The 22,504-nt window shown below is 39.2% G+C and overlaps 1 protein-coding gene across 1 annotated transcript in view; it reads left to right on the top strand.

Moving 5' to 3' along the window:
* The window catches only part of FGD4 (FYVE, RhoGEF and PH domain containing 4), a 230,057-nt gene that overhangs the window by 191,905 nt on the left and 15,648 nt on the right, over positions 1–22,504 (top strand). Inside the window, exons 5-11 of the mRNA XM_080662971.1 lie at positions 2,508–2,597; positions 6,470–6,615; positions 7,061–7,217; positions 9,590–9,728; positions 12,672–12,730; positions 13,294–13,440; positions 20,021–20,193. Coding sequence (XP_080519097.1) covers positions 2,508–2,597; positions 6,470–6,615; positions 7,061–7,217; positions 9,590–9,728; positions 12,672–12,730; positions 13,294–13,440; positions 20,021–20,193 — 911 coding nt within the window. The remainder of the gene's footprint in view (positions 1–2,507; positions 2,598–6,469; positions 6,616–7,060; positions 7,218–9,589; positions 9,729–12,671; positions 12,731–13,293; positions 13,441–20,020; positions 20,194–22,504) is intronic.

Below are 22,504 nucleotides of genomic sequence, written 5' to 3'. Positions count from 1 at the left end.
GAAAGTAGGGTTACCTGGGCAAAGCAAAGTTTTAGAAACACCCCTCATACGGCAGTATACAAGGTGGGTTAGAGCCAAAAATAGTGGAATCAGAGCATTTGGCAACTATTGATTGGCCTGGTCTTGAGCAAAACAGGGTAACAGCAATGAAAACTTAAGACATGGATGCTAAAGACGTAATAGCAAAAAATAAAAATAAAATAGAAAAAGACAATGGCATGAGAAGAGTTGGTAGCTGACTGGGTTTTGTGATAGGGAACTAAGTTTAAAGTAATTCAAGATGCCAAAGACAGATAACTGGAAAGAGATGGCATCATTGCCAAGATGGTAAAGTTTGGGGATGGTGTTTTCCAGAAAAGATGAGTTTACGTTTACATTAACACTATGTCAAAGTGTCCAACAATAGTTAGGTATGTGAAACTTAATAACTGTCCAACAATAGTTAGGTATGTGAAACTTAAAATATTCTATTGGTGTCAATATTTTATTGGAAGCATGTGGTAGACGCAGGAGATAGTTAATAAGGAAAAACTTCCCATCCTCAAGGAACTAGCAGGGGTCTACAGATATATTTAATAAATATCTGCCTTGGCCCGTGTGGCCCAGTTGATTGGGCATGTCCAGTGCACCAAAACGTTGCCGGTTTGATTCCCAGTCAGGGCACATGCCCAGGTTGCAGGTGCGATCCCTGGTGGGGGGGAGGGGGTGCAGGATCAATGATTCTATCTCATCATTGATGTTTCAATCTTTCTCTCTCTCTTCCTCTCTGAAATCAATAAAAATATACTTTAAAAAAATAAAAGGAATTTGAAAGAAAAGAATTTGCCTGCCATGTATGTTCCCCTCTCCCTCAACTACCTATAAATCACCCATTCTCACTTCTGAAATTTAATACTTCATTTCCCCTTTCTTCTTTAAAAATAATAAAGTGTGGATTTAATTTTAAAATATGGGTAAAAGGCCCCAGCCAGTGTGGCTCAGTTGGTTGGAGTGTCATCCTGTATTCCAAAAGGTGATGGGTTCGATTCCAGGTCAGGGTACATACCCAGGTTGTGGGTTTGATCCCCAGTTGGTGTACATATTGTAAGGTTTAATCAGAGATGTAAGACTTAACCCGACCGAAACCAATAAGTTGACCAAGTCAAGCAGGTTAAAAGCGAAAAATCGCATTTATTGAAAGCTCTCGGGTGAGGTCCCGCGGTCCGAGAGCACAGGCTGGGGGAGTCACACTTTATTCACCGGTGGGCTTCACCAGTGGGCTTAGAGAAAATGAATTCAAATTCTAAGCAAGGTTACAAGCAGAACTTCCCTTTTTATTAAAGAGCCAGCCCTATGTGCACTTAGTGGTTATCTCGCTGCTGGCCTTGAAAACAACACAGTTCTATCCAATTAAAAAATGCACCTGGCATGGCATTGAAATTATGGGCATATCTAGTCTCTGGCCTACAGCTTAAGTTTAAGTTTATTTTCCTCATTATTCAAGCAGGCTAGAAAGCAAAGTTTGTAAAGTTCCTGCTTTCCCAGCCCCAGACCTTACACATATGGGAGGCAACTGATTGATGTCTCTCTCTCTCTCAACAAAATGGGTAGAAGAAGGTAGGTGGCATAGATGAAGCAAGATTAACAACGAGTTGATAATTGTTGAATCTCAGCAATGGACACATGGAGGTTCATTTTACTCTTTTCTCTTTTACTAGTATATATGACTAGAGGCCCGATGCACGAAATTCGTGCAAGAGTAGGCCTTCCTTCCCCTGGCTGCCGGCACCAGCTTCCCTCTGGCACCCGGTACCCAGACTTTCCTCCGGCCCGACTTCGTCTGGAAGGAAGTCTAATTAGCATATTACCCTTTTATTATTATAGTTTGAAATTTTCCACAATGAAATGTTTTTTTGCAAGGGCAAAAAGTTCTGTGCATAAAGCTGACAATTAGAGAAGATGACTGAGAGAATGATGAAATTATGTCCAAAGAGAGGTGGGGAAAAAAAACAAGTATTGTGTCTGGGAACTGGAAAAGTTAAAAGATGTTTCAAGACAAAGATGGATGATAGTGATAACTGACTGCTACAGGCGTCACAGGAGACGTTGTTACAGGCCCTGACTGGTGCGGTTCAGTTGGGCGTCATTGTGAACCTGGAGATTGCCACTTTGATCCCACACAAGGGCACATCCCCGGGTTCCGGGCTCAATCCTTAGCAGGGGGTGTGCAGGAGGCAGTTGATCGAAGTTGCTCCCTCACATCGATGTTTCTCCTCCCTTCTTCTCTCTCTAAAAATCAATAAACTATGTTTTAAAAAAAAAAGTTGTTACACATTATATCTAGCAAATTGCCCATTTCTAATTTTGTTACTTTCTGGTTGGATGTTCCTTGATGGCTGAAAGGAATTGGGTTACCTGAGAAGCTTGAGAACACTGTTTTAATCAAACCATTTGATGAGGTGTTTATTACTTGAGAAATACTGTCCAAGCTTTATTTCCTAATATGTGCATATCTATTCTATTTGTAGGAGACAAATGAGCAAAAACTTCACAACATAGCCAATGAACTTTTGCTTACAGAAAGAGCTTACGTCAACCGACTTGACCTCTTAGATCAGGTAATATTTTCCATTTCAGAATTATTTTAATCTTCGGCACTATACATTACTTTAACTTGATAATTAAAGTTTTTAGAAACTACAGAGAAAGACCTGACCATTTTTGGCCAGTGAAAAGAAATTTATGACATTTCTAGCTTTTATCAGTGAATTCACTGGGTATAAAGTGTTATACTTCATAAAGAGCAGAGTGACGGACTTTCAGTACAAGACACAAGTGTCTTTTATCCATGTCTTTCAACCCTAAACACTAGTCTTGACCATTTATTGTGATTCTCCATGCTATGTTTCTATGATAATCTAAATGAGAGATTGTGATTCTGATGTGATGCTAACATGAATATATCACTGATTCTGTTTGGTTTGTTTGCTGTTCAGCCTTATGAGCATGACCTGAGTGGCTGCAGTCATAGGGCCAGAAGGGATATTGAGAGTTCACTTGCTCAGCCTTGTAGGAAACGTTTAATACAGTGACTGATGTAAAGTTGCACAGTCAGTATTTGTTGAATATGTGAATCTACTTTATCACATTTTGTACTTTCATCCTGGTAGAGCCTTGAGTGTCATTTCAGATGCACATTTGCAAAGAAAGTTGTTTTTTCCTCCCGGTATTTCTTTATTTTTATTTATTTATATTTTAATTGGATTTATTGGGGGTGACATTGCTTAATAAAATTATATAGGTTTCAGGTGTACAGTTCTATAATATACATCATCTGTATATTATATGGTGTGTTCACCACCCCAAGTCAAGTCTCCTTCTATCACCATTTATCCCCCCTTTATCCTTTCCTACCTCTCCCCATCCCTTTTTCCTTTGGTAATCACCATACTGCTGTTTGTGTTTAAGAGGTTTATTTTATTTTTTATTGTTGTTTTTTTTTTTTTTTTTGCTTAACCTTTCACCATTTTCACCAATCCCTCTCCCCTCTGTCAGCTGTCAGTTTGTATCTATAAGTCTGTTTCTATTTTGTTTGTTAGTTTATTTTGGTCATTAGATTCCACATACAAATAAAATCATACGGTACTTGTCTTTTTCTGACTGGCTTATTTCACTTAGCATAATACTCACCAGATCCATCCATTCTATTGCAAAAGGTAAGATTTCCTTCTTTTTTTATAGCCAAGTAGTATTCCACTGTGTAAATGTACCACAGCTTTTTTATCCACTCATCTACTAATGGGCATTTGGGCTGCTTTCAAATCTTGGCTATTGTAAATAATGCTGCAATGAACATAGAGGTGCATATATTCTTTCAAATTAGTTTTTGGATTTTTCGGATATATTCTCAGAAGTGGAATTGCTGGGTCATAAGGCAGTTCCATTTTTAATTTTTTGAAGTAACTCCATATTGGTTTCTGCAGTGGCTGCACCAATCTTTATTCCAACGAGCAGTGCACAAGGGTTCTCTTTTCTCCAGAACTTCACCAACACTTGTTGATTTATTGATGATAGCTATTCTGACAGGGTTGAGGTGATACCTCGTTGTGGTTATAATTTGCATTTATCTGATGACTAGTGACATTGAGCATCTTTTCATATTTATTGGCCATCTGTATGTACTCTTTGGAGAAGTGTCTATTCAGGTCCTTTGCCCATTTTTGATTTTTTTTTAATTTTTATTTTTTTACATTTTATTGATATTTTACAGAGAGGAAGTGAGAGGGATAGATAGTTAGAAACATCGATGAGAGAGAAACATCGATCAGCTGCCTCCTGCACACCTTCCACTGAGGATGTGCCTGCAACCAAGGTATGTGCCCTTGACCGGAATTGAACCTGGGACCTTTCAGTTCGCAGGCTGACGCTCTATCCACTGAGCCAAACCGGTTTCGGCCCTTTGCCCATTTTTAAATTGGATTGGTTTCTTTTTTTTTGGGGGGGGGGTTGGTGTTGAGTTATATAAGTTCTCTATAAATTTTGGATATTAACCCCTTATCAGATGTACTATTGGTGAATATGCTCTCCCATTCAGTGGTTTGTTTTTTATTTTGCTGATGGTTTCCTTTGCTGTGCAAAAACTTTTTAGCTTGATGTAGTCCCATTTGTTTATTTTTTCTGTTTCCCTTGCCCAAGGAAATATATCAGAAAAAAATATTGCTAAGAGAAATGTCTGAGATTTTACTGCCTATATTTTCTTCTAGGAATTTGTGATTTCAAGTCTAACATCTTAGTCTTTAATCCATTTTGAGTTTATTCTTGTGTGTGGTGTGAGAAGGTGGTCTAGTTTCTTTTTTTGCATGTGTTTGTCCAATTTTCAATATTATTGAATAGACTGTCTTTATCCCATGGTATGTTCATGCCTCTTTTGTCAAATATTAATTGACCATAAAGGTGTGGGTTTATTTCTGGGCTCTCTATTCTGGTCTGTTGATCTATATGTCTGTACCTTGCTGTTTTGATTACTATGGCCTTATATTATAGCCTGATATCTGGTATTGTGATTCCTCCAACTTTGTTCTAATTTCTCAAGATTGCTGTGGTTATTTGGGGTCTTTTGTGGTTCCATATAAATATTCTAATTCCGTGAAAACATTTTAAAATGTATTGTAAGAGTAACTGTTGAAAACTAAGGTCTCTTAATCCTGCTTCAGTGATAAAAGAGTAAGATAATTGGTAGATTGTCTGCTAATACAGACTCCTCTTATTAGAAGAGAGAGTTGCCATGATTGAGTGTTAGTTGAAGAAGAATTGTCCCTCTTCTGCCGTTGGAAAACTGGAACTTCATGGGAGCAGGTGGTCCTGTGCATGCTCCCTATCATCAAAGTCCTAGAGTTCCCGTTATGGTGAGCCCCCAGGGGCCGAATTAAAGCTGTGTTCTTTGAAATAATGAGTTTGCAACTCAAATATTACTTTCCAAAGAATTTCTTCATGTCAGTCAATTTATTTTGAGTTTGTATCTTTGAAACAACGTTTTTTCCTCATGGGGGATCACAGACCTGACACTTTTAAGTATTCCTATAATGGAGATACGTCTTTTTTAAAAATTGGATGTGTCCCCACCTTTTCCCCCCAGCCATATTAGCTTGTTCAGCTATTGTTGCTGACCATAGAGAAGTTTAGACTCTTAATTACTAATATATCTTATCTATTGGAGTCTCTAGGGACATAATTTTGTGTTCTTTTTGCCTTAAGAAAATGCAGTGGAGGTGAATTTAGAAAATTAACAACCATCTGGACATTATGAAGGATCAGACCTACTTCTGCCTACATTTAACACAATGGCAAGAGGTATAGGAGCCCGAGGGGAGTAGAGCTAAGATTGCAGATTTTGTTTTTTTGTCTTTTTACTGAAAAGCAGGAAAACATTAGAGAACTGAAATATTCTTTTTTCATCCACTGACCAGTTATTTATTAAGTACCTTTTCTTCTGTAGAAACTAAATTATGATGTCTTCCCTCCCCAAGTTTGTGTACAGTTTTAATAGAAAAAAGAGACGTATGCAACAAATGACAATACCAGTAAAGGCAATATGTAGTAAAGGACATAAGCAGGAGTGGAAAATGCCACAATTATGATGTGTATGTAAAGTTTTCTTGTTGTTTTTTTTAAATCTCTTAATTCTACTTATGGATAGGAAAAGTAAATTCTGTTAACCTCAGTTGGAAATTCTCTGGCACAAGAAAGGTTAACATCCCATAAAAAAAGGCATAGCCTACCTTAGAGTCAAAGTTTCCTAATTGTAATTACTGGTTCTTCTTAACCAAAACACATACTCAGTCCTACAGTTCAAAAATGATTGATTTCTTGAATCATGAATTTTTCCATTTATTCAACAAAAAGTTGTTAAAGAACCTACTATGTGCATAGCACAGTGCCAGGTGGTAAGCCAATACATTTGAAGTAATGTTTGCTCTATTCTCTTATTCAGGTATTTTATTGCAAACTATTGGAAGAGGCCAATCGAGGCTCATTTCCAGCAGAGATGGTGAATAAAATCTTTTCTAATATTTCATCAATAAATGCCTTCCATAGTAAATTCCTATTGCCAGAACTGGAGAAACGAATGCAAGAATGGTAAGGAGTAGATAGCAAATGATATGTCTAAGGAAGTCATACTAGATGCTGTGTTATTCAGCTTTTAAATTGAAATACTAATGTTACACAGAACTGTAGCCAAATATTTGGGCTAAATTTTTATGCTATAGACCAATAATAGAAGGTGTACGTTTTCAACTTAGTTCAAAAGGATTTCATCTCTGCTCTTCAAACTGTTTTGACTAGCAAAGATAACGATATTATGAGTAATCTGGAGCTTGAAGATTCTTAGTATCGCTTTTTACTATATCATTCCTAAACTTCGCTTAATTTTCTACCTTCCTTCATTCTCTACCAATCTCATAGCAGAGTGAATCAGATAAAGCACAGGGTGTGTGTAGAAAGGTGATTACTTCTTTTGAAGTCCTATTAATTCACTCATTCTATAAGAAATCTTAATGACTTGTTTCTATATTTTATACAGGGAAACTACCCCTAGAATTGGTGACATCCTCCAGAAATTGGCACCATTCCTTAAGATGTATGGAGAATATGTGAAAGGATTTGATAACGCAGTGGAATTGGTTAAAAACATGACAGAGCGTATTCCCCAGTTCAAATCAGTAGTTGAAGAAATTCAGGTAATATGACTCTTTTGTTTAAGGCTGTGCACCGGTTGTTCTGTACAAATCATAAAGTTTCTAGATATAAAATTTAGATTGTGATATTTGTCTGAGATACCTAGCCAAATTGCTTCGACTCTGAATTATGTAAAAACCATCTCTACAAAATTAAAATATTGAGCATATGCCATGTGTTGAGCAGTAAATTTTCCATTTGCTTTTGAGAGCAAGAGAGTGCTTTTGTTAGGGTCCATGTAAATTACAAAGTGAATTCCCATTTAGTTCTGTGCCTCTCCTGCTTTCTTTCAGAGGTTGAAATGTTGGAATGAATATAAATGAATATAAAGAATGATAGTTATAGTTTTTCTCTCATTGATATTCCTGTCTCCCTCCCTCTCTCTTTAAAATCAATAAGAACGTTGTTTAAAAAGAATAATTGTTATAAATCCTGATATTTTAGAAACATAATTATTCTGGATTTTTTGTGACTTTGTTTATATGATTTTTTAAAAATGTTATGATACCTGAATAATAAAATTTAATAATTCCATAGTAACTTCTATTTGATTCCCTAGTCGAAGTTGTTAATAACTATTCTGTGCTAAAGTTTAAATATTTAAAAGGAATTCTTTAGATCACATACGTTTCTGGGGTTGGGAATTCTGTGTCCCTTGACTGCTCTCTTTTGCGTTCCCTCCTTCTCTCTATTTGCCTGTGAGATACTGTGTTCAAGGTGCTTACCATGGAGCTTGGTGCATAATAAGTGCTCACTACACGATGCTGGTGATGGTGGTCAATATTTTATCAAATCAGAAATCTGTCTCTGCAATGTCTGTCATTTCCATATTATGAGGAAATGATGGGGCTGTGAAAGGCGTGATGGATTGAGAATCAGCTAACTTAATTTAGAATCCTCGTCTGCCACTTAACAATCATTTTACCTTAGAAAGCTGTCCTAACTCTTCTGAGCCACAGTTTCTTTATGTACACATTTTGGATCAGTAATATTATCTTTGGGGTGTGTGTGTGTGTGTGTGTGTGTGTGTGTGTGTGTGTGTGTGTGAAATATGTTTGTTAGAGAAAATCAAAAGAGATAGCTAAACTTATAACATTAATATTTATTAAGTAAAGCCATTACCCCTCAGCTTCCATGCTAATTTCAGGCTCTTTTTACATTTCCTGGTCTACAATAATGACTTCCAAACTAGCTTCCCCACATCTTCCTAAAGCCATATTGCAGTAGGTTGATCTCAGTAGACCTCTAATGATATCACTCCTCTGCATGAAAACCTGAAACAATACTAAACTCAGTTTGACATTATTACCCCAGATTACTGTTTCTTCTTCATCCTGTTTCCATACAAATATATTATTTGCTAACAAAACTCCATTGTTCCCTTTTATTGACCATGTTTCATGCCCCACTGCCTTGGGCCTGTTGTCCAGGGTCCCTCTATCTTCACTTGCCTCCTGGTCTTCCTCACCTGCCTTCCCACCCAAAGCCTGCCCTCATCCAAGTTCAGGTTAAATGCTCCTTTCTCTGTGAAGCCTTTGGTTTCTTGTTTGCTTTAAATGCTAACATCGTGTCTTAATACGACTTGTATAACCTTGCCTTAATCATGGTATGAGTTGAATAAATATGTTCAGAAGATTCATGCTTTGTTTAATATGAACAAGAACACATCTTACTTTTCAAGTAATATTTTCCCTTTCTTATGTCAACAGCTTATTGAAAACAAATGCTATAGATTCAATTCCACCCAGAAAAAAAATCTATTTAAGGAGTTTGGTTTGTAATGGAAAAGAATGCGATGACCTAATGAAAAATTCTGACAGATAATGAAATTATCAGATCTTGTCATCCTGTGTAGAGTCTTTTTTAAGTTCAAAGGAAATGACGTTTGTAGTGGCCTTATTATAAAATAGTTTCTGCTGAGTCCAAAGTCATTTAATAAAATTTTTCTTAGTGAAGCTCATTAAACAGTAGATGCTTCTTTTGAAAATCTCTAGAGTATGATTTAATAATATGACCTCACACAGACTTGTAATGACTAATTGAAGTGGTTGCCAGCAATCTGGAATTTTCTTGCTTAAAATCCTGCTTGATTTTCCTTTCCTTTCTTACCCTCGGTTGGTGGTCCTCAAACTGCAATGGAAGAAGGTGTTTTCAATGCACATGCCAAGGCCCTAACATCAAAGATTGTTGTTTCATAGATTGGGATGGGGTTGAAAATTCCTATTTTTAATAGTACTGCAGTTATATCTAAGGCAGATGATACACAGACCGTACTTTGTAGGGAGATACCGCCCTTGATGAAAGCTCTGTATTACATTTTTCGACTAGCTAACCTTATTCTTAAATCTATCCTTACAAACCTTTCCAATTACAGAAACAGAAGGTCTGTGGGAGCCTGACCTTGCAGCACCACATGCTGGAACCCGTGCAGCGGATTCCTCGGTATGAAATGCTCCTGAAGGACTACCTGCGGAAATTGCCCCCTGACTCTCCAGACTGGAATGATGCGAAAAGTAAATGCTTTCCCCGCTCTTTTCCATTATGGGATAATGTAGTGGCGAAGCAGCTTTGTGATTCCAATGCAAGATATAGGTCTGATAGACACTGCAGGAAAATATTGGTGCCAGAAAATAATCTCACTGGACGTTGTTATCAGCACCTCAATTAGGCAAGCACTTTAGAGCAATGCAAATCATATTTCTCATGCTGGTTTCTCATTAATCATTAACTCTGAAATATAAAACTATAGTCTTAGAGTCCTGGCCCATTTGGCTCAGCAGTTAGAGCGTCGGCCTGTGGACCATAGGGTTGTGGGTTTGATTCCCTGTCAAGGGCTCATACCTGGGTTGCCGGTTGGATCCCCGGCCTGTAACTTGGAGCCTGTGGGAGGCAACCAATCGATGTATCTCTCTCACATCAATGTCTCTCTCTCCCCACCCCCTTTCCTCCCACTCTCTCTAAAAATCAGTGAGGGTGAGGATTAACAAAACAATCAAACAACCTACAGTCTTAGAGACATCTGGGATGGCAATATACAATTACCTTCTCACAGGAAGAATACAGCCATCGGAATTACTAGTGCTGCTGGTTAATTAGATAGGTTGATGCATACTGAGAAAGATAAGATGGCATTTATTATATCAAAATAACCTAAGCAGAATTGACTTTACCTGTTCAGAAGATAAAAGGATGCTATATAGTGTCAGTTAACATTTTCCCATGAGAAAACGTTATTTCTATTCTGCTAGTTGTCTTTTACTAGTATATTATAGACTTGTCATATATGTCTTTTAGATAATAAAAGGAAGGCTTTCTTTAAAGCTCAAAGGTTTCAATAATGTTACTCTCTCATGTACTTAAAATCTATTAGTGCACTAGCCGGTTTGGCTCAGTGGATAGAGTGTCAGCCTGCGGACTGAAAGGTCGCAGGTTCGATTCCAGTCAAGGCCATATGCCTGGGTTGCAGGCTCGATCCCCATTAGGGGGCATGTAGGAGGCAGCCAATCAATGATTCTCTCTCATCACTGATGTTTCTCTCTCTCTCTCCCTCTCTGAAATCAATAAAAATATATTTTTAAAAAAATCTATTAACTGTGAAGGTAAGAATGAAAGTTAAGAAATAGAAACGGGTTCATATTCAACAAGTATTAACAATACTGGTGTATAATATTAAAGCATCGCTACTTCCTCTAATAATTTCTTGTCTTGCATTATAAGTGTACCTTGATAAGAGATGAGAAACACAAAACACAATCTTTGGACTAGGACAGTGGTTGGCAAACTCATTAGTCAACAGAGCAGCAAATTGGCTCGCAAGCCGCACGTGGCTCGCGAGCCGCTGTTTGCCGACCACTGGTCTAGGAGCCTGGGTATTTTTTGAACACAGGCTGTCTCTGATTTGATTCTCCCACCATCCAAGTGAGTCAGTGACCACAGGAACTGCTCTTCTCCCCTTTCTCCCTCTTCCATTTAGAACTTTCCTGACTTGCTTTCTTCCACTTTTTATTTCATCTCCACTTTCCATACATCTGGCCTGAGTTCTTGGTGTTAGTGGCCAAACTGGTGGTAGTTGGGCTGGAGGTGGGAGTCACCACTGCTACTCCTCAAATTGGTCTCCTGGGCAGTAGCCCCAGCCTGTCTTGCTTTGTTTCCCTCTCCCATGGATTCTGTGTGGAATGCACAGAATTGCCCGTATCAGCATAGTTCTCCAGAACGTAATTAAAATTCAGTTTCTTCTATACTTAAAGACTCTGACTTCCTCTTATGTGCTCATGTCAAAAATGACAAAATTGGCAACATGATATTTTATTACTCTTTTTGATTTCCTGTTTCTACTTACACTAAAATTCTAAGGAAATCACAGAGGGAGACATAAAAGTTGGGAAAGCAACGAAAGTGCAATATGTTTAGTAATGGAACAAGGAAGACAGAAAATTTGGTCCAGAGACTAGAGGCTGTTGTAACAGAATTAACCCACCAGGATTCACAAGATAGAAAAGAAAGGAAGAGAGTAGGACCTGATTTAGTATTGAGATCATTCCCTGGGGTGGAGCCAGCAGGAGACCTCAGCTTCCCCAGCTTCACCCGGGACCCCAGGCCTCCTACCTTGCTCAGACCATGAGTTCCCATTGCCATCTCTCCATACCACGCACCCCTGCAGCAAAACCCTCCATCAGCTTTGGCTGAGGCTAGAACTATGGCTGTCTTTTCCCAAAGAATGCTGGTTCTACTTAGTGGTTAAATTGCTCATAAAATGAATAAAATAATACCACTGAAATGTTGTAGAAATTTGAGTCAGAAGACTTAGTTTTAAATGTGGCTCTTTAATATCATAGTTGTGTCACTTTAGCCAAGACACATCACACTCCATTTCTTTCATCTGTCAAATGGAGCGAATATACTTTCCATTCAGGGTTGTATAAGGAGTAATTGACCTAATACCTATGAAAGCACCTGGCAGAGAGCCTTGTCCCAAGCTAGTGTACATGGTGTTTGCTGATTTTGAAAGTTCCATTATGGATTAAATCTATCTGTAAGCCTAATAATTGTCAATGAGGAAATACCCTTCAAGTTCCAAGTATTGATCTACTTACAAATGAACTTTTGAAAGTATCCAGTTTGTAAATGGAAATTGCCCCCTGCTTTTATTATGTACTAGAGGCGCAATGCATGAAATTTGTGCAAGGGTAGGCATTCCTTTCCCCGGCTGCCGGCACTGGCTTCCCTCTAGCTGCCGACAGGCACCCGGGACCCCGGGCTTCCGTTGTAGCCCTGGTTTTGTCTGGTCTAATTAGCATATTGCACTTTTATTATTATAGATCTTTGGTCTCAGATTTCTGCTTTTCTTTTTTCTTTTTCCAGATTTCTTATTGTATTGTAAAGTATATGTTATTCATCTATCTAGTAGCATAGTAAGGACAATATACATTTATTTTATTTTATTTTTCTCCATTTAGAATCACTGGAAATTATATCTACAGCAGCAAGCCATTCTAATAGTGCAATAAGAAAAATGGTAAGTGGTTTTCAGAGGAGACGGGAATCTTCTAGTTAGATAATTGCCAGTGGTATAGCCTAATATTATCTAAAGTTTGTATCAAAATGAATTGGTGCAGGTAAACAAGAAGGATTGTTTATAAACTGTTTAATGTTATCTATAATAATCTTCTCTTAATTTCCTCACAATCAACGTATTTTAAACCAAAATTTATGCTTAGTTCCAGATGCTTCTGAGTTATTCATATTTTAGCTAAGGTTGTTGTATTACTAAAACCACTAAGGTATGCCGAAACCGGTTTGGCTCAGTGGATAGAGCGTCGGCCTGCGGACTGAAGGGTCCCGGGTTCGATTCCGGTCAAGGGCATGTACCTTGGTTGCGGGCACATCCCCAGTGGGGGGCGTGCAGGAGGCAGCTGATCGATGTTTCTCTCTCATCGATGTTTCTAGCTCTCTATCCCTCTCCCTTCCTCTCTGTAAAAAAATTAATAAAATATATTTAAAAAATAAAATAAATAAAATAAAACCACTAAGGTGAAACTTCCTTATTTGATGTTGATGTGCTTTGTTTTCATTTCTTAGGATAACCTGAAGAAACTCTTAGAGATTTATGAAATGCTGGGAGAAGAGGAAGACATTGTAAATCCTTCCAATGAACTAATAAAAGAAGGACAGATCCTTAAACTAGCTGCTCGAAACACATCAGCACAGGAACGCTACCTTTTGTTAGTGAGTATTGTCGTGTGAGCAGATTTGCTTAAGAATAATTTATAAGCATTGTTATATGCATCTTGGAAAAGTAGGATGCTTGCCTGCTCTCCAAAACAGTGGTGTCTAACCTGGTGCCATCGCCACTGTCAAGAGACTCCACATTGGGAAAGTCCTCAGTAACTGAAACTTGTTCAAGGACACAAATCTTTATTTTTGAAGTATTTTTCTATAATTTTTCTGTGTATTCACCAGATGTAATATACTCTGGTAACACATCCTGAAGACAGTTGAACCTTTCCAGCATAGTCCTAGCCGTCAGTGTGTGTGTATGAGGTGTGACATGCTTTCTGGTTTCTTCTCCTTTCATTCTTACAGGCTAAAAGGTGCTGTTTCCTGGATATTGTGTCAACATATTATTTCTTGACAACCGTTTTCTTCCTAGTCATGTCTAACCACTACTTTTTAGCCTTTGTAGTTTGAAGAAGTATATAAGCTATGTTGGAAAACGTGCGCCTACAATTTGTATGTGAAAAGTACATGAGTTTCCTGCGTCGTTCCTTTTCACTGCAGTCGGGCCTGTCCCTGCCTGCACTTCCTGAAATGACCATTAGTCTGGGCCTTGACTGACATGTAAGATCTCTCCTGGGGAATCCAGGCGATTTATTTTTAGTCACTGGTAGTTCCAGCTCCTTTTCCTATCTAATGATATGACAATCATCGTAGTAGTTAACATTGGGTAACAGAAAGCTAACGTTGAGTGATAGCTCAGTAAATGTTAGCTATTATTGCGATTGTTATTATAGGCAAAGAAGCAGAGAGACATTGGCATAGAATCATAGAGGCTGCTCAATGACTGGCACACGATACAGTCTCAGGATGTTACTCACATCTGACTTTTCTACTGCAAGGCAGTCATCTCACCATTATAATATGAGTTCTTATTGGGGGCTTAGAAGTTTCTGTTGTCTGGTTACAACTTCCTTAAATGGGAAATTTCTAGGAACTAATTGTCACGCAGAGGAGTGGTCTCATTTTTGGAAAAAAAGAACACATGATCGCCATATGACCCAGCAGTTCCATTCCAAGTTTGTATAACTCAAGAAAATTGAAAACATATGTCTACACAAAACGTGTGCATGAATGTTCATAGCAAAATTATTCATACTAGGAAAGACGTGTAAACAACCTAAATGTTCATTAACTGATGATTGGTAAACAAAATGTGGTATATCCGTGCAGTGGAATATGATACATCAATAAAAAGGAATAAACTACTGATACCTGCTACATGGATGAACTTTGAAAATGTGTGTCAAATGAAAAAAGCCATTCACAAAAGGCCACACTATGATTCCATTCATATGAAATGTCCAGAATAGGCAAATGCATAGAGGTAGGATGTAAGTAGTGATTACCTAGGGTTGATGGGAGGAGGAAGTGGACACAAGGTTTCCATTTGAAGTCACAAAATGTTCTGGAATTAGATGGTAGTGGTCATCGCACAATGTATGGCTATCCTAAAAACCATGAATTATACATTTTAAAAGGGTATATTTTATGGTGTATAAATTATATTTCAGTAACTTTTAAAAATACATAGATATTGTCCAAATTAACTATAAGAATCATTTGAGCTCATCAGAAGCACTTCACCTTTCAGAAGTTGTAAAGAGACCTACATATAAATCAGGGACATGTCCTGTCAGGGTTCAGAGGTCTACTTATTTTGAAATGTAGATTTTGTTATTTAGGTGTGGTGAGGCCACCGGATTGGAGATGATTGCCATTGAAAAGATAGTTATACTAACAGATCCCAAAGGAGGGGGCATTCCACACCATGGCGGGGGAGCGGGGGTGGGGTGGGGATGTTACATGAGAAAGCACCAGAGTCCAGAGGCAGAGGGAAGAAGCAGAAAATATGGGTAAGAGCTTTACTGTGATTTCTGCAAGAAGGAATGGGCCAGGCAGGGGGAACAGGTTTAGGATTTGCCAGTGTACATGATTTTATCAGGTTCTGGTGCTTAGGGGCTGTTGTCAGGGACCTGGCCCTAGGTGATCAGGGCAGGGCAGTTCTGACTCAGGTAGTGAGAGCCTGATAAAGGAGGCTTTAGGGTATGTGGACTCTGGATAGGTTGGTTTCCATTTGAAAGGCACTCTTGCAGGTGAGTCATTTCCTGGCTCTGGAAATGGGGTAACCCTGGGAGGGCAGTCCCTTCAGGGTCAGCAAGGTCCCAAGATGTCAAAACATCACCCAGCCAGTGTTGCTCAGTGGTTGAGCATCAACCTACAAACCTGGAGGTTATGGTTTGATTTCCAGTCAGGACACATGCCCAGGTTGTGGGCCCTGTAGGGGGTGTGCAGGCAGCAGTCAATCAGTGATTCTCTCTCATCATTGATGCTTCTGTCTCTCTCTTCCTCTCTGAAATCAATGAAAATATATTTTAAAAAACAAAGATGTTAAAGCATCGAAAATATAGATTAAAGAGACATGCATAATACACTCTTCTGGGCAAAATGCCTGGGAGTCAATGTCTTCCCTTTTTCATTACCAGGCCTTTAGGTACTTAGAGAATTTTTCTTTTCTTTCACATGAGTGTTACAGCTTCTGCAGTTAAACTTTTAACCAATTGTCTTAGTTTAATTTTCACATTTGAGGATTGTTCTGGAAATAGTTTTAGGTTGCATACCTTGGTGCAAAGCCCAATTAAGCAGCTATTTGGAGGACAGGTGGCAAAGAGCCTTTTTTTTTTGGTGGGGGTGAAAGCAGTAGTAACTTTGAGGCAAGGACCCTCCTGTTTTAGTGCTGTTCTCATGATGCATTTGCCTCCAGGGAGAATAAAGTGAGACAGCAGGGATTCTAGAAAAGCCACATTCATCTTTTGAAGACCATCTTAGAAGCATTTCCTATAGTGTTTGTTCTTCTTCTAATCCTCCCCCTCTAATACTGTACTTGTCACAGAATCTCTCTGGCCAGCACACTCTTATTCCCATAGAGCATCCTTGGTTTTTTCATATGTGGAAACTTCTGAAGTACCATTTTTATTTTCCTTTCTCTCTAGAAAGAAAATGAGGGCCGGTTTTCTGTTTCCTACACTGGGGATATTACATTTATCTGAAAAGCCAAATCATATTTAGAATCTGATATCGGCTTTCAAATCTTTATGTGTGTTGCAAATTTGCTTGCCTCCACACCATATATATATAATCAATGGTAGGGTATTCTGTTAAGTAAATAACCACACCTGACATCTGAAAGTTTAAAAAAAATCACTGAATTATCCTATAAAGTATAAAATGACCCAAGAGGTTTTATTCTTGACCCTTTGGAGTTCTATTTCTTATTTCCTTGTAGCTTGATAGATTTAGATTCCCACCCTCCCCCAACCCCAGCTCATTTAAATTTTGAATACAGACTAGGCTCTGGAAATTTCTCCAACAGTATACTTTTACTTTCCCAAACTTTAATGAAACAGTCACTATTGAGACATGAAATTGAATTATTTCATTCAAATAAATACATTTTAAGAAACTTGAAATAAATAATTGAGGCATATTAGAGATCAAGAAGGAGGCACTTCCCTACACTTTTAATAAACTTGAGCTTGCTTCTAGGTTTGGGCCCAGCCTGGCACCTCCAGAGCTTACCTCGCCAGCCAGGGATTGCTTTGTCAATATCTACTTCTGAGCTATGAGCATGGAATAAAAAGGAACTCCCTACACTGAAAAGGAAAGTTGATCTACTCAGAGTTACAGTTGCTCTAACTTCTTCTTTCAGTATCCGTGGGAACCCAGAGAGAAGGTGACGGTGGCTTTTGCCACAGGAACAAGGTTCACGGAGGGAGCAGGGCTAGCCACCTAATTCCTTTACATATATGGCATCCACCTCTTTGTAAGCAATATTTTGTCTCCTTCCAGAGCTCTCCCTGTCATCTCTGGGAAGAAGAAAAGATTATTTATTGACTAGCATTAGATTGTGACCTAAGTAATAAAAGGTTAATATAGTTATTGACAATATGAATATGAAGTTCCACTTAGGAAGAATATAATAGGGGAAATGTAATCCTGAAAACATGAAACAGGAAGAGAAATATATCATTCTATATAATAAAAGCCTAATATGCAAATTGTCCCCTTGGGCAGTCTTTCTACCAGGAGTTCAACTGCTTGCTATGACATGTGCTGACCACCAGGGGTTGGGTCGGAACATGGCGGGCGTTGGCGATGCAGCACTGGCAATGGGCAGCAGTGAAGGGGCTGCTGGCCCTGATGGGCCCAAACGAGAGTGGGACCGCAGTGGGATGGTGGAGCAGGTGAGCAGTCTGCACCAGGTCAAGGCAGGTACGAGCGAGGGCCCGGTCACCCCCACAGACAACAACCAGTGGCAGGGGGCGGGGCTGCCACCCGGCTCCCTCAGCACCTGGGGGGCCTGGCCCTGATCGATCGCCCCAAAGGCGGGATGGTGGAGCAGGTGAGGGGGTGGTGCCAGGTCAAGGCAAGGCTGTGGGGCTGTGAGGCTGGGGGGCACGAGATGGGGCCTGATCTCCGCAGGCCACCCCAAGGGACCCACCTGTGCACGAATTTGTGCACCAGGCCTCTAGTTCAGTATAAGATAGTCTGGCCCTGGCCGTTGTGGCTCAGTTGGTTGGGCATCATCCATGCACCAAGAGGTTGCTGGTTCAGTTCCAGGTCAGGGCACATGCCCGGGTTGTGGGTTTGATCCCTGGTAGGGGACATGCAGGAGGCAACCAAATGATGTTCCTCCCTACCGCTTCTTTTCCCTCTAAACATCAATAAACTATTTAGGAAGGAAGGGAGGGAGTGAGGAAGGGCTGTTTTGTTTTGTTTTTAAAAAAAGACAGCCTATCATCTTGTATGAGCGAAACTCCAAAAAGCAAATACTGAGAACTTCCATATTCATCAACTTGTGTTTCTATAAAATAATAAGACTTTGCTGAATTTTATAAAGTGAACTTGAGTACCAAACATTACATTTGTCCCTCAGGATGCAGAAAAAAATGGTTCTTGCTGCCATCTTGAATGTGTGAGCCCTGTCCATTTTGGTGCAGCTTGTCCTGCCCCATGCACAGCTGTGACCAAATCCCTTCCAGAAGGCTTAGAAGAGAGAAAGAAAGGTAAACATGAACAGGTAGCAGGCCAGCTGGTACCTTACTCAAGCTGGGATGGTGCTGAGAACCTTGCAGTGCGGTTTCAAATCTAAATCCCAGGTGTTACAATGAGGCTCTGATTGCATAGTTAGAATGCGGACATGACAAAGGCTGGGGTCATTAATCCCCTTAGTGTTCTCTTCTAGAAATGTAAATGTGAAATGTGGTGTTGAGATATATCTGATAAAATGTATTTAGTGCCCTTTTATTTCTACATTATCCAGTTGTGGAAATGAAATTTCTGACACTGGTTACAGGAAGTTGCAAAATTATGTATGAGGAACAATTGGTGAGAAATCGGCTTTCAGAATGAGTACAAAGGATGGTATCACATAAACATGTGGAAATATCTTTAAATATCCATCATCATTTCTTGTCTTTATGGCCACGTGGAGCCAAAGAGAGGAGCTGGCAGAACCAGAATTTTCCTCTTTTAATTCTGTCAACATCCTGTAACTTCTACAGAGAACGATCCTAAGACATGAGAGGTTACGTGGCGCATAAGGGTTTAAGTCCCAGTTGCTCGTGTCTTTAAAAAATATTTGTAACCCTAGAAACAATAAACATGAAGTAGGAATATAGGTATGGATCTTCCCACAGATTAACCCAAATATTTAATCTTTCATCCTTTTGCATATTTTAATACATTCGAAGGGAACTAATTGCCCTTGCAAAGTCACTCATTGCTTGGGCCTGATAAGCAGGAGCTGCTCACTGTTGACTAGAAAAGAGGGACTACACATAATTTGACTAGGTTCAAAATAAAGTTTTTCATTTTAAAAATAGATCCTATAAAGATCTTTAAAGACTTTTTACTAAAATAGATGACTTTTCTGTTAATTCATATGGGATGAATTTTTAAGCAAGATGTGGTTAATATAAAACAGTTACTTGGTTTTTTTTTACAGTGACAATGTGCTAACCCCACATGTTTGAATAAAATTTAAACTAATAATTTTGGCTATATATTAACTTAATAAATACACATAAAAAGAATGGCTAAATATTAAACTTTTCTTCTAACAGCTATTATAGAATTGCTCTCTAAGATATAGCAATTAGAAATTTTGTTCTCTAAGTACTTCAACTTTATGGATTTATGGTTTCAGTTGCTGGTATATGGAAGGTTCTTAATATATTGTTGCTGAATTGAATTAATTTCTTTAATGGTTCAAAATAATGATTGGTTTATTAAAATATTAATAAAATATTTGTGAACCAACAAAGGAAAGTATAAGCTATGCATTTTAAACTATGATAATTTTGGTACAAGCACAAAATCTCAATATAGTATTTAAATAATTTTGCTCACATACAAAGTCTGGTACTCCTTGGGAAGTCCTTGGAATATTGTCTAGAGCTACATTCAGTATTGGTCACTTTCTTCTTGTTTTGTGTTCCTCTTTATTGACATGTGTTCTGTCTCCTTGCAGTTCAACAACATGTTGCTGTACTGTGTGCCAAAATTCAGCTTGGTGGGCTCCAAATTCACAGTTCGAACCAGGGTCGGTTTAGATGGAATGCAAATTGTGGAGACTCACAATGAGGAATATCCGCACACTTTCCAGGTATCTGGGAAAGAGAGAACATTGGAATTGCAAGCCAGGTAAGAGAGCCGTTCTTATCACACAGCTTTCAAAATCATCAGAATTAATTGTAGAATAGAAAATGCTGAGTCTTTCCCAGGTGAATGCTACAAACCTCTGCGAGTCTAGCTGGACATAAGTGGAGAGATGGAAGTCCTTAAAAAGCAGGAATTTTGTTTTCCCTTTTGATTCTCCCACAGTGCCTAGGATAGTCGTTTTCAAAAATGAATGCTCAGTAAGTTATTTTTACTCTTTAGATTTACAAGGTGCTCAGAGAATGAAGTTGTTGCATTTAAGCCAACATTTTGAGTCTTATAGGAAAAGGTTCTCCCCTAACCCTTTTCCCCTCCATCCTTCCTCTGGTCCATACATGTTCATTGATGCTTATTATCCCGTGCTAAATGTTGAAGTTTAACTCTCAGTCCTTCAGAGGCTTTGCATTCATGGCACTTATTAGCACTTTGATGGAGAGAATATTCGAAGGAGACAGGCTGGAAAAGGTAATGATTCTTTTGCCACAGTTGGTGGATACATGAAGGAGGCCATTTGGGGCTCTAGTGGCCCCTAGTGACCAGGAATTCTGAAGGGATGGTTCTTAGATGCATTACTGAATGGAAGAGAAAGAGCTGGAGTTCCAGCATCCACCCCCCCTAGCATAACCATGTTTGGAAAGAAGAAAATATGAGAACCACTGCAGTAGATCACAGCTACCTCGTGCGTGAACCACTACGGGACAGAGTGCTGTTGGGTTTTAAATACCTGCTTTAGAAGACTGTTATCCATTCATCCTATAAAGACCTGGCCTGGTGAAAATTGGGAGGCTCCAGAAAGTCATAGGTCAGAGGGTTAAGTACCAGTCCCACCCAGCACTGATGGTTCTTTTCGTTGTTGTTAATCCTTACCCAAGGATATTTTTCCATTGATTTTTAGAGGGGATGGAGGGGAGAGAGAGAGAAACATTGATGTGAGAGAGACACTTCAGTTGGTTGCCTCTCACACGTGGATTCGAACCTACAACCCAGGCACATACATGCCCTTAACTGGGAATTGAACCAAAGACCATTTGGTGCACACTCAAACCACTGAGAAACACCAGCCAGGGCCCAGCACTGATGGTCTGACACCCTAGAATCTGTGGAGAGTCAGAGAGCCCTTCTGTTCCTTTGCACCAAAAGTATGTGGTTCTGGCTGCTTAGGTGAATTCATCCTGGCTATTTGTACTCGGTGACCACGTAAGAGCTTAAACTTCAGACTTTCAAAAAAAAGAGTAAATCATTTTAGCAGGAATGTGTGCCCTGGAAGTCAGGAAACTGGTGAAATTACACTTATGGAAGATGTGGCAGGCTGCCAGGGGACTGAGCTAAGGATTCGAAGGTGGCATATCAAGCACGAGTTAAAATGGTGGAGGACTTGGCTTTGAATATCATGGTTTTTCTACCTTATCATGATGGGGTTTGGGCTCCAGCCATCAAACCCAGGAGAAGAATGTAGATGTTGACTCACTGGGTGATTAGACCTGGCAACAAGGAGGACTCTCCCAGTTCTGATTGTTAGAGGAGTCTCCATTGTGGAAGAATGAAGGTGCTGCCAGCTCTGAAATGTCAGCATACTTCCAAATCTATAAACCAAGAGGTGTGTCGGAGCAGCTGAAGATTATGAGGCTTCTTGGGGTGCCTAACCGGGACTCCAGCCTTTCCTTAGCAGCTTGGGCTGTTTTTAGGGTGGGGCTGGTTCATGGGGAGTTTTCTTAACTGCAGGTAGTCATCACTTTGCAGAGTTTCAATATGCGGTATTGGATACGTTCCAATTAGTTATCGAAACATGATCATTTTCCACAAATGTTTTATTCCCCTGATATCATTGCTTTAGTTCTGTTTATGATTATATGGTAAATTGAAGGTCAAAATTAAGTGATTACTTGTCATTTAGTCTGTAATGACTCAAGAATGGAGACGAACATTGAAAGTCAGAGTGTTAGTAGGATTACATGGAACCCCAAGTTGGGTACATATTTAGAGATATTTCAAGAGAATTTGCTTCTGAAGCTACTTGAGGGGGCGGGGGGAACAGGGCTCTGTTTTTCTTGCTAAATGAGTTAGCCTGAAGACTGACCCTCTTATACTCTGTGTACCCTTCCATGTTCAAAAGAATATAAAGTATTCTTAGTTTCTTAGTTTTTATTTAATGGTTTTTGGTTGCTGAATGGATATAAAAATATAGTGGTAAGTAAACTTAAACAAAGGATTGAAGACTTGTCAAGATCCTTAGCATTTAAAAAGCTAAAAGCAGCTAGCATGCACGGAAGCTTTCGGGGCAGTAGAGCTGATTCTG

This window comes from Plecotus auritus (assembly GCF_963455305.1).
Source record: "Plecotus auritus genome assembly, chromosome: 3".
Classification (NCBI taxonomy): domain Eukaryota; kingdom Metazoa; phylum Chordata; class Mammalia; order Chiroptera; family Vespertilionidae; genus Plecotus; species Plecotus auritus.
Note: the sequence above shows the minus strand (reverse complement) of the source record. Positions and strands in the feature narration are given on the sequence as shown.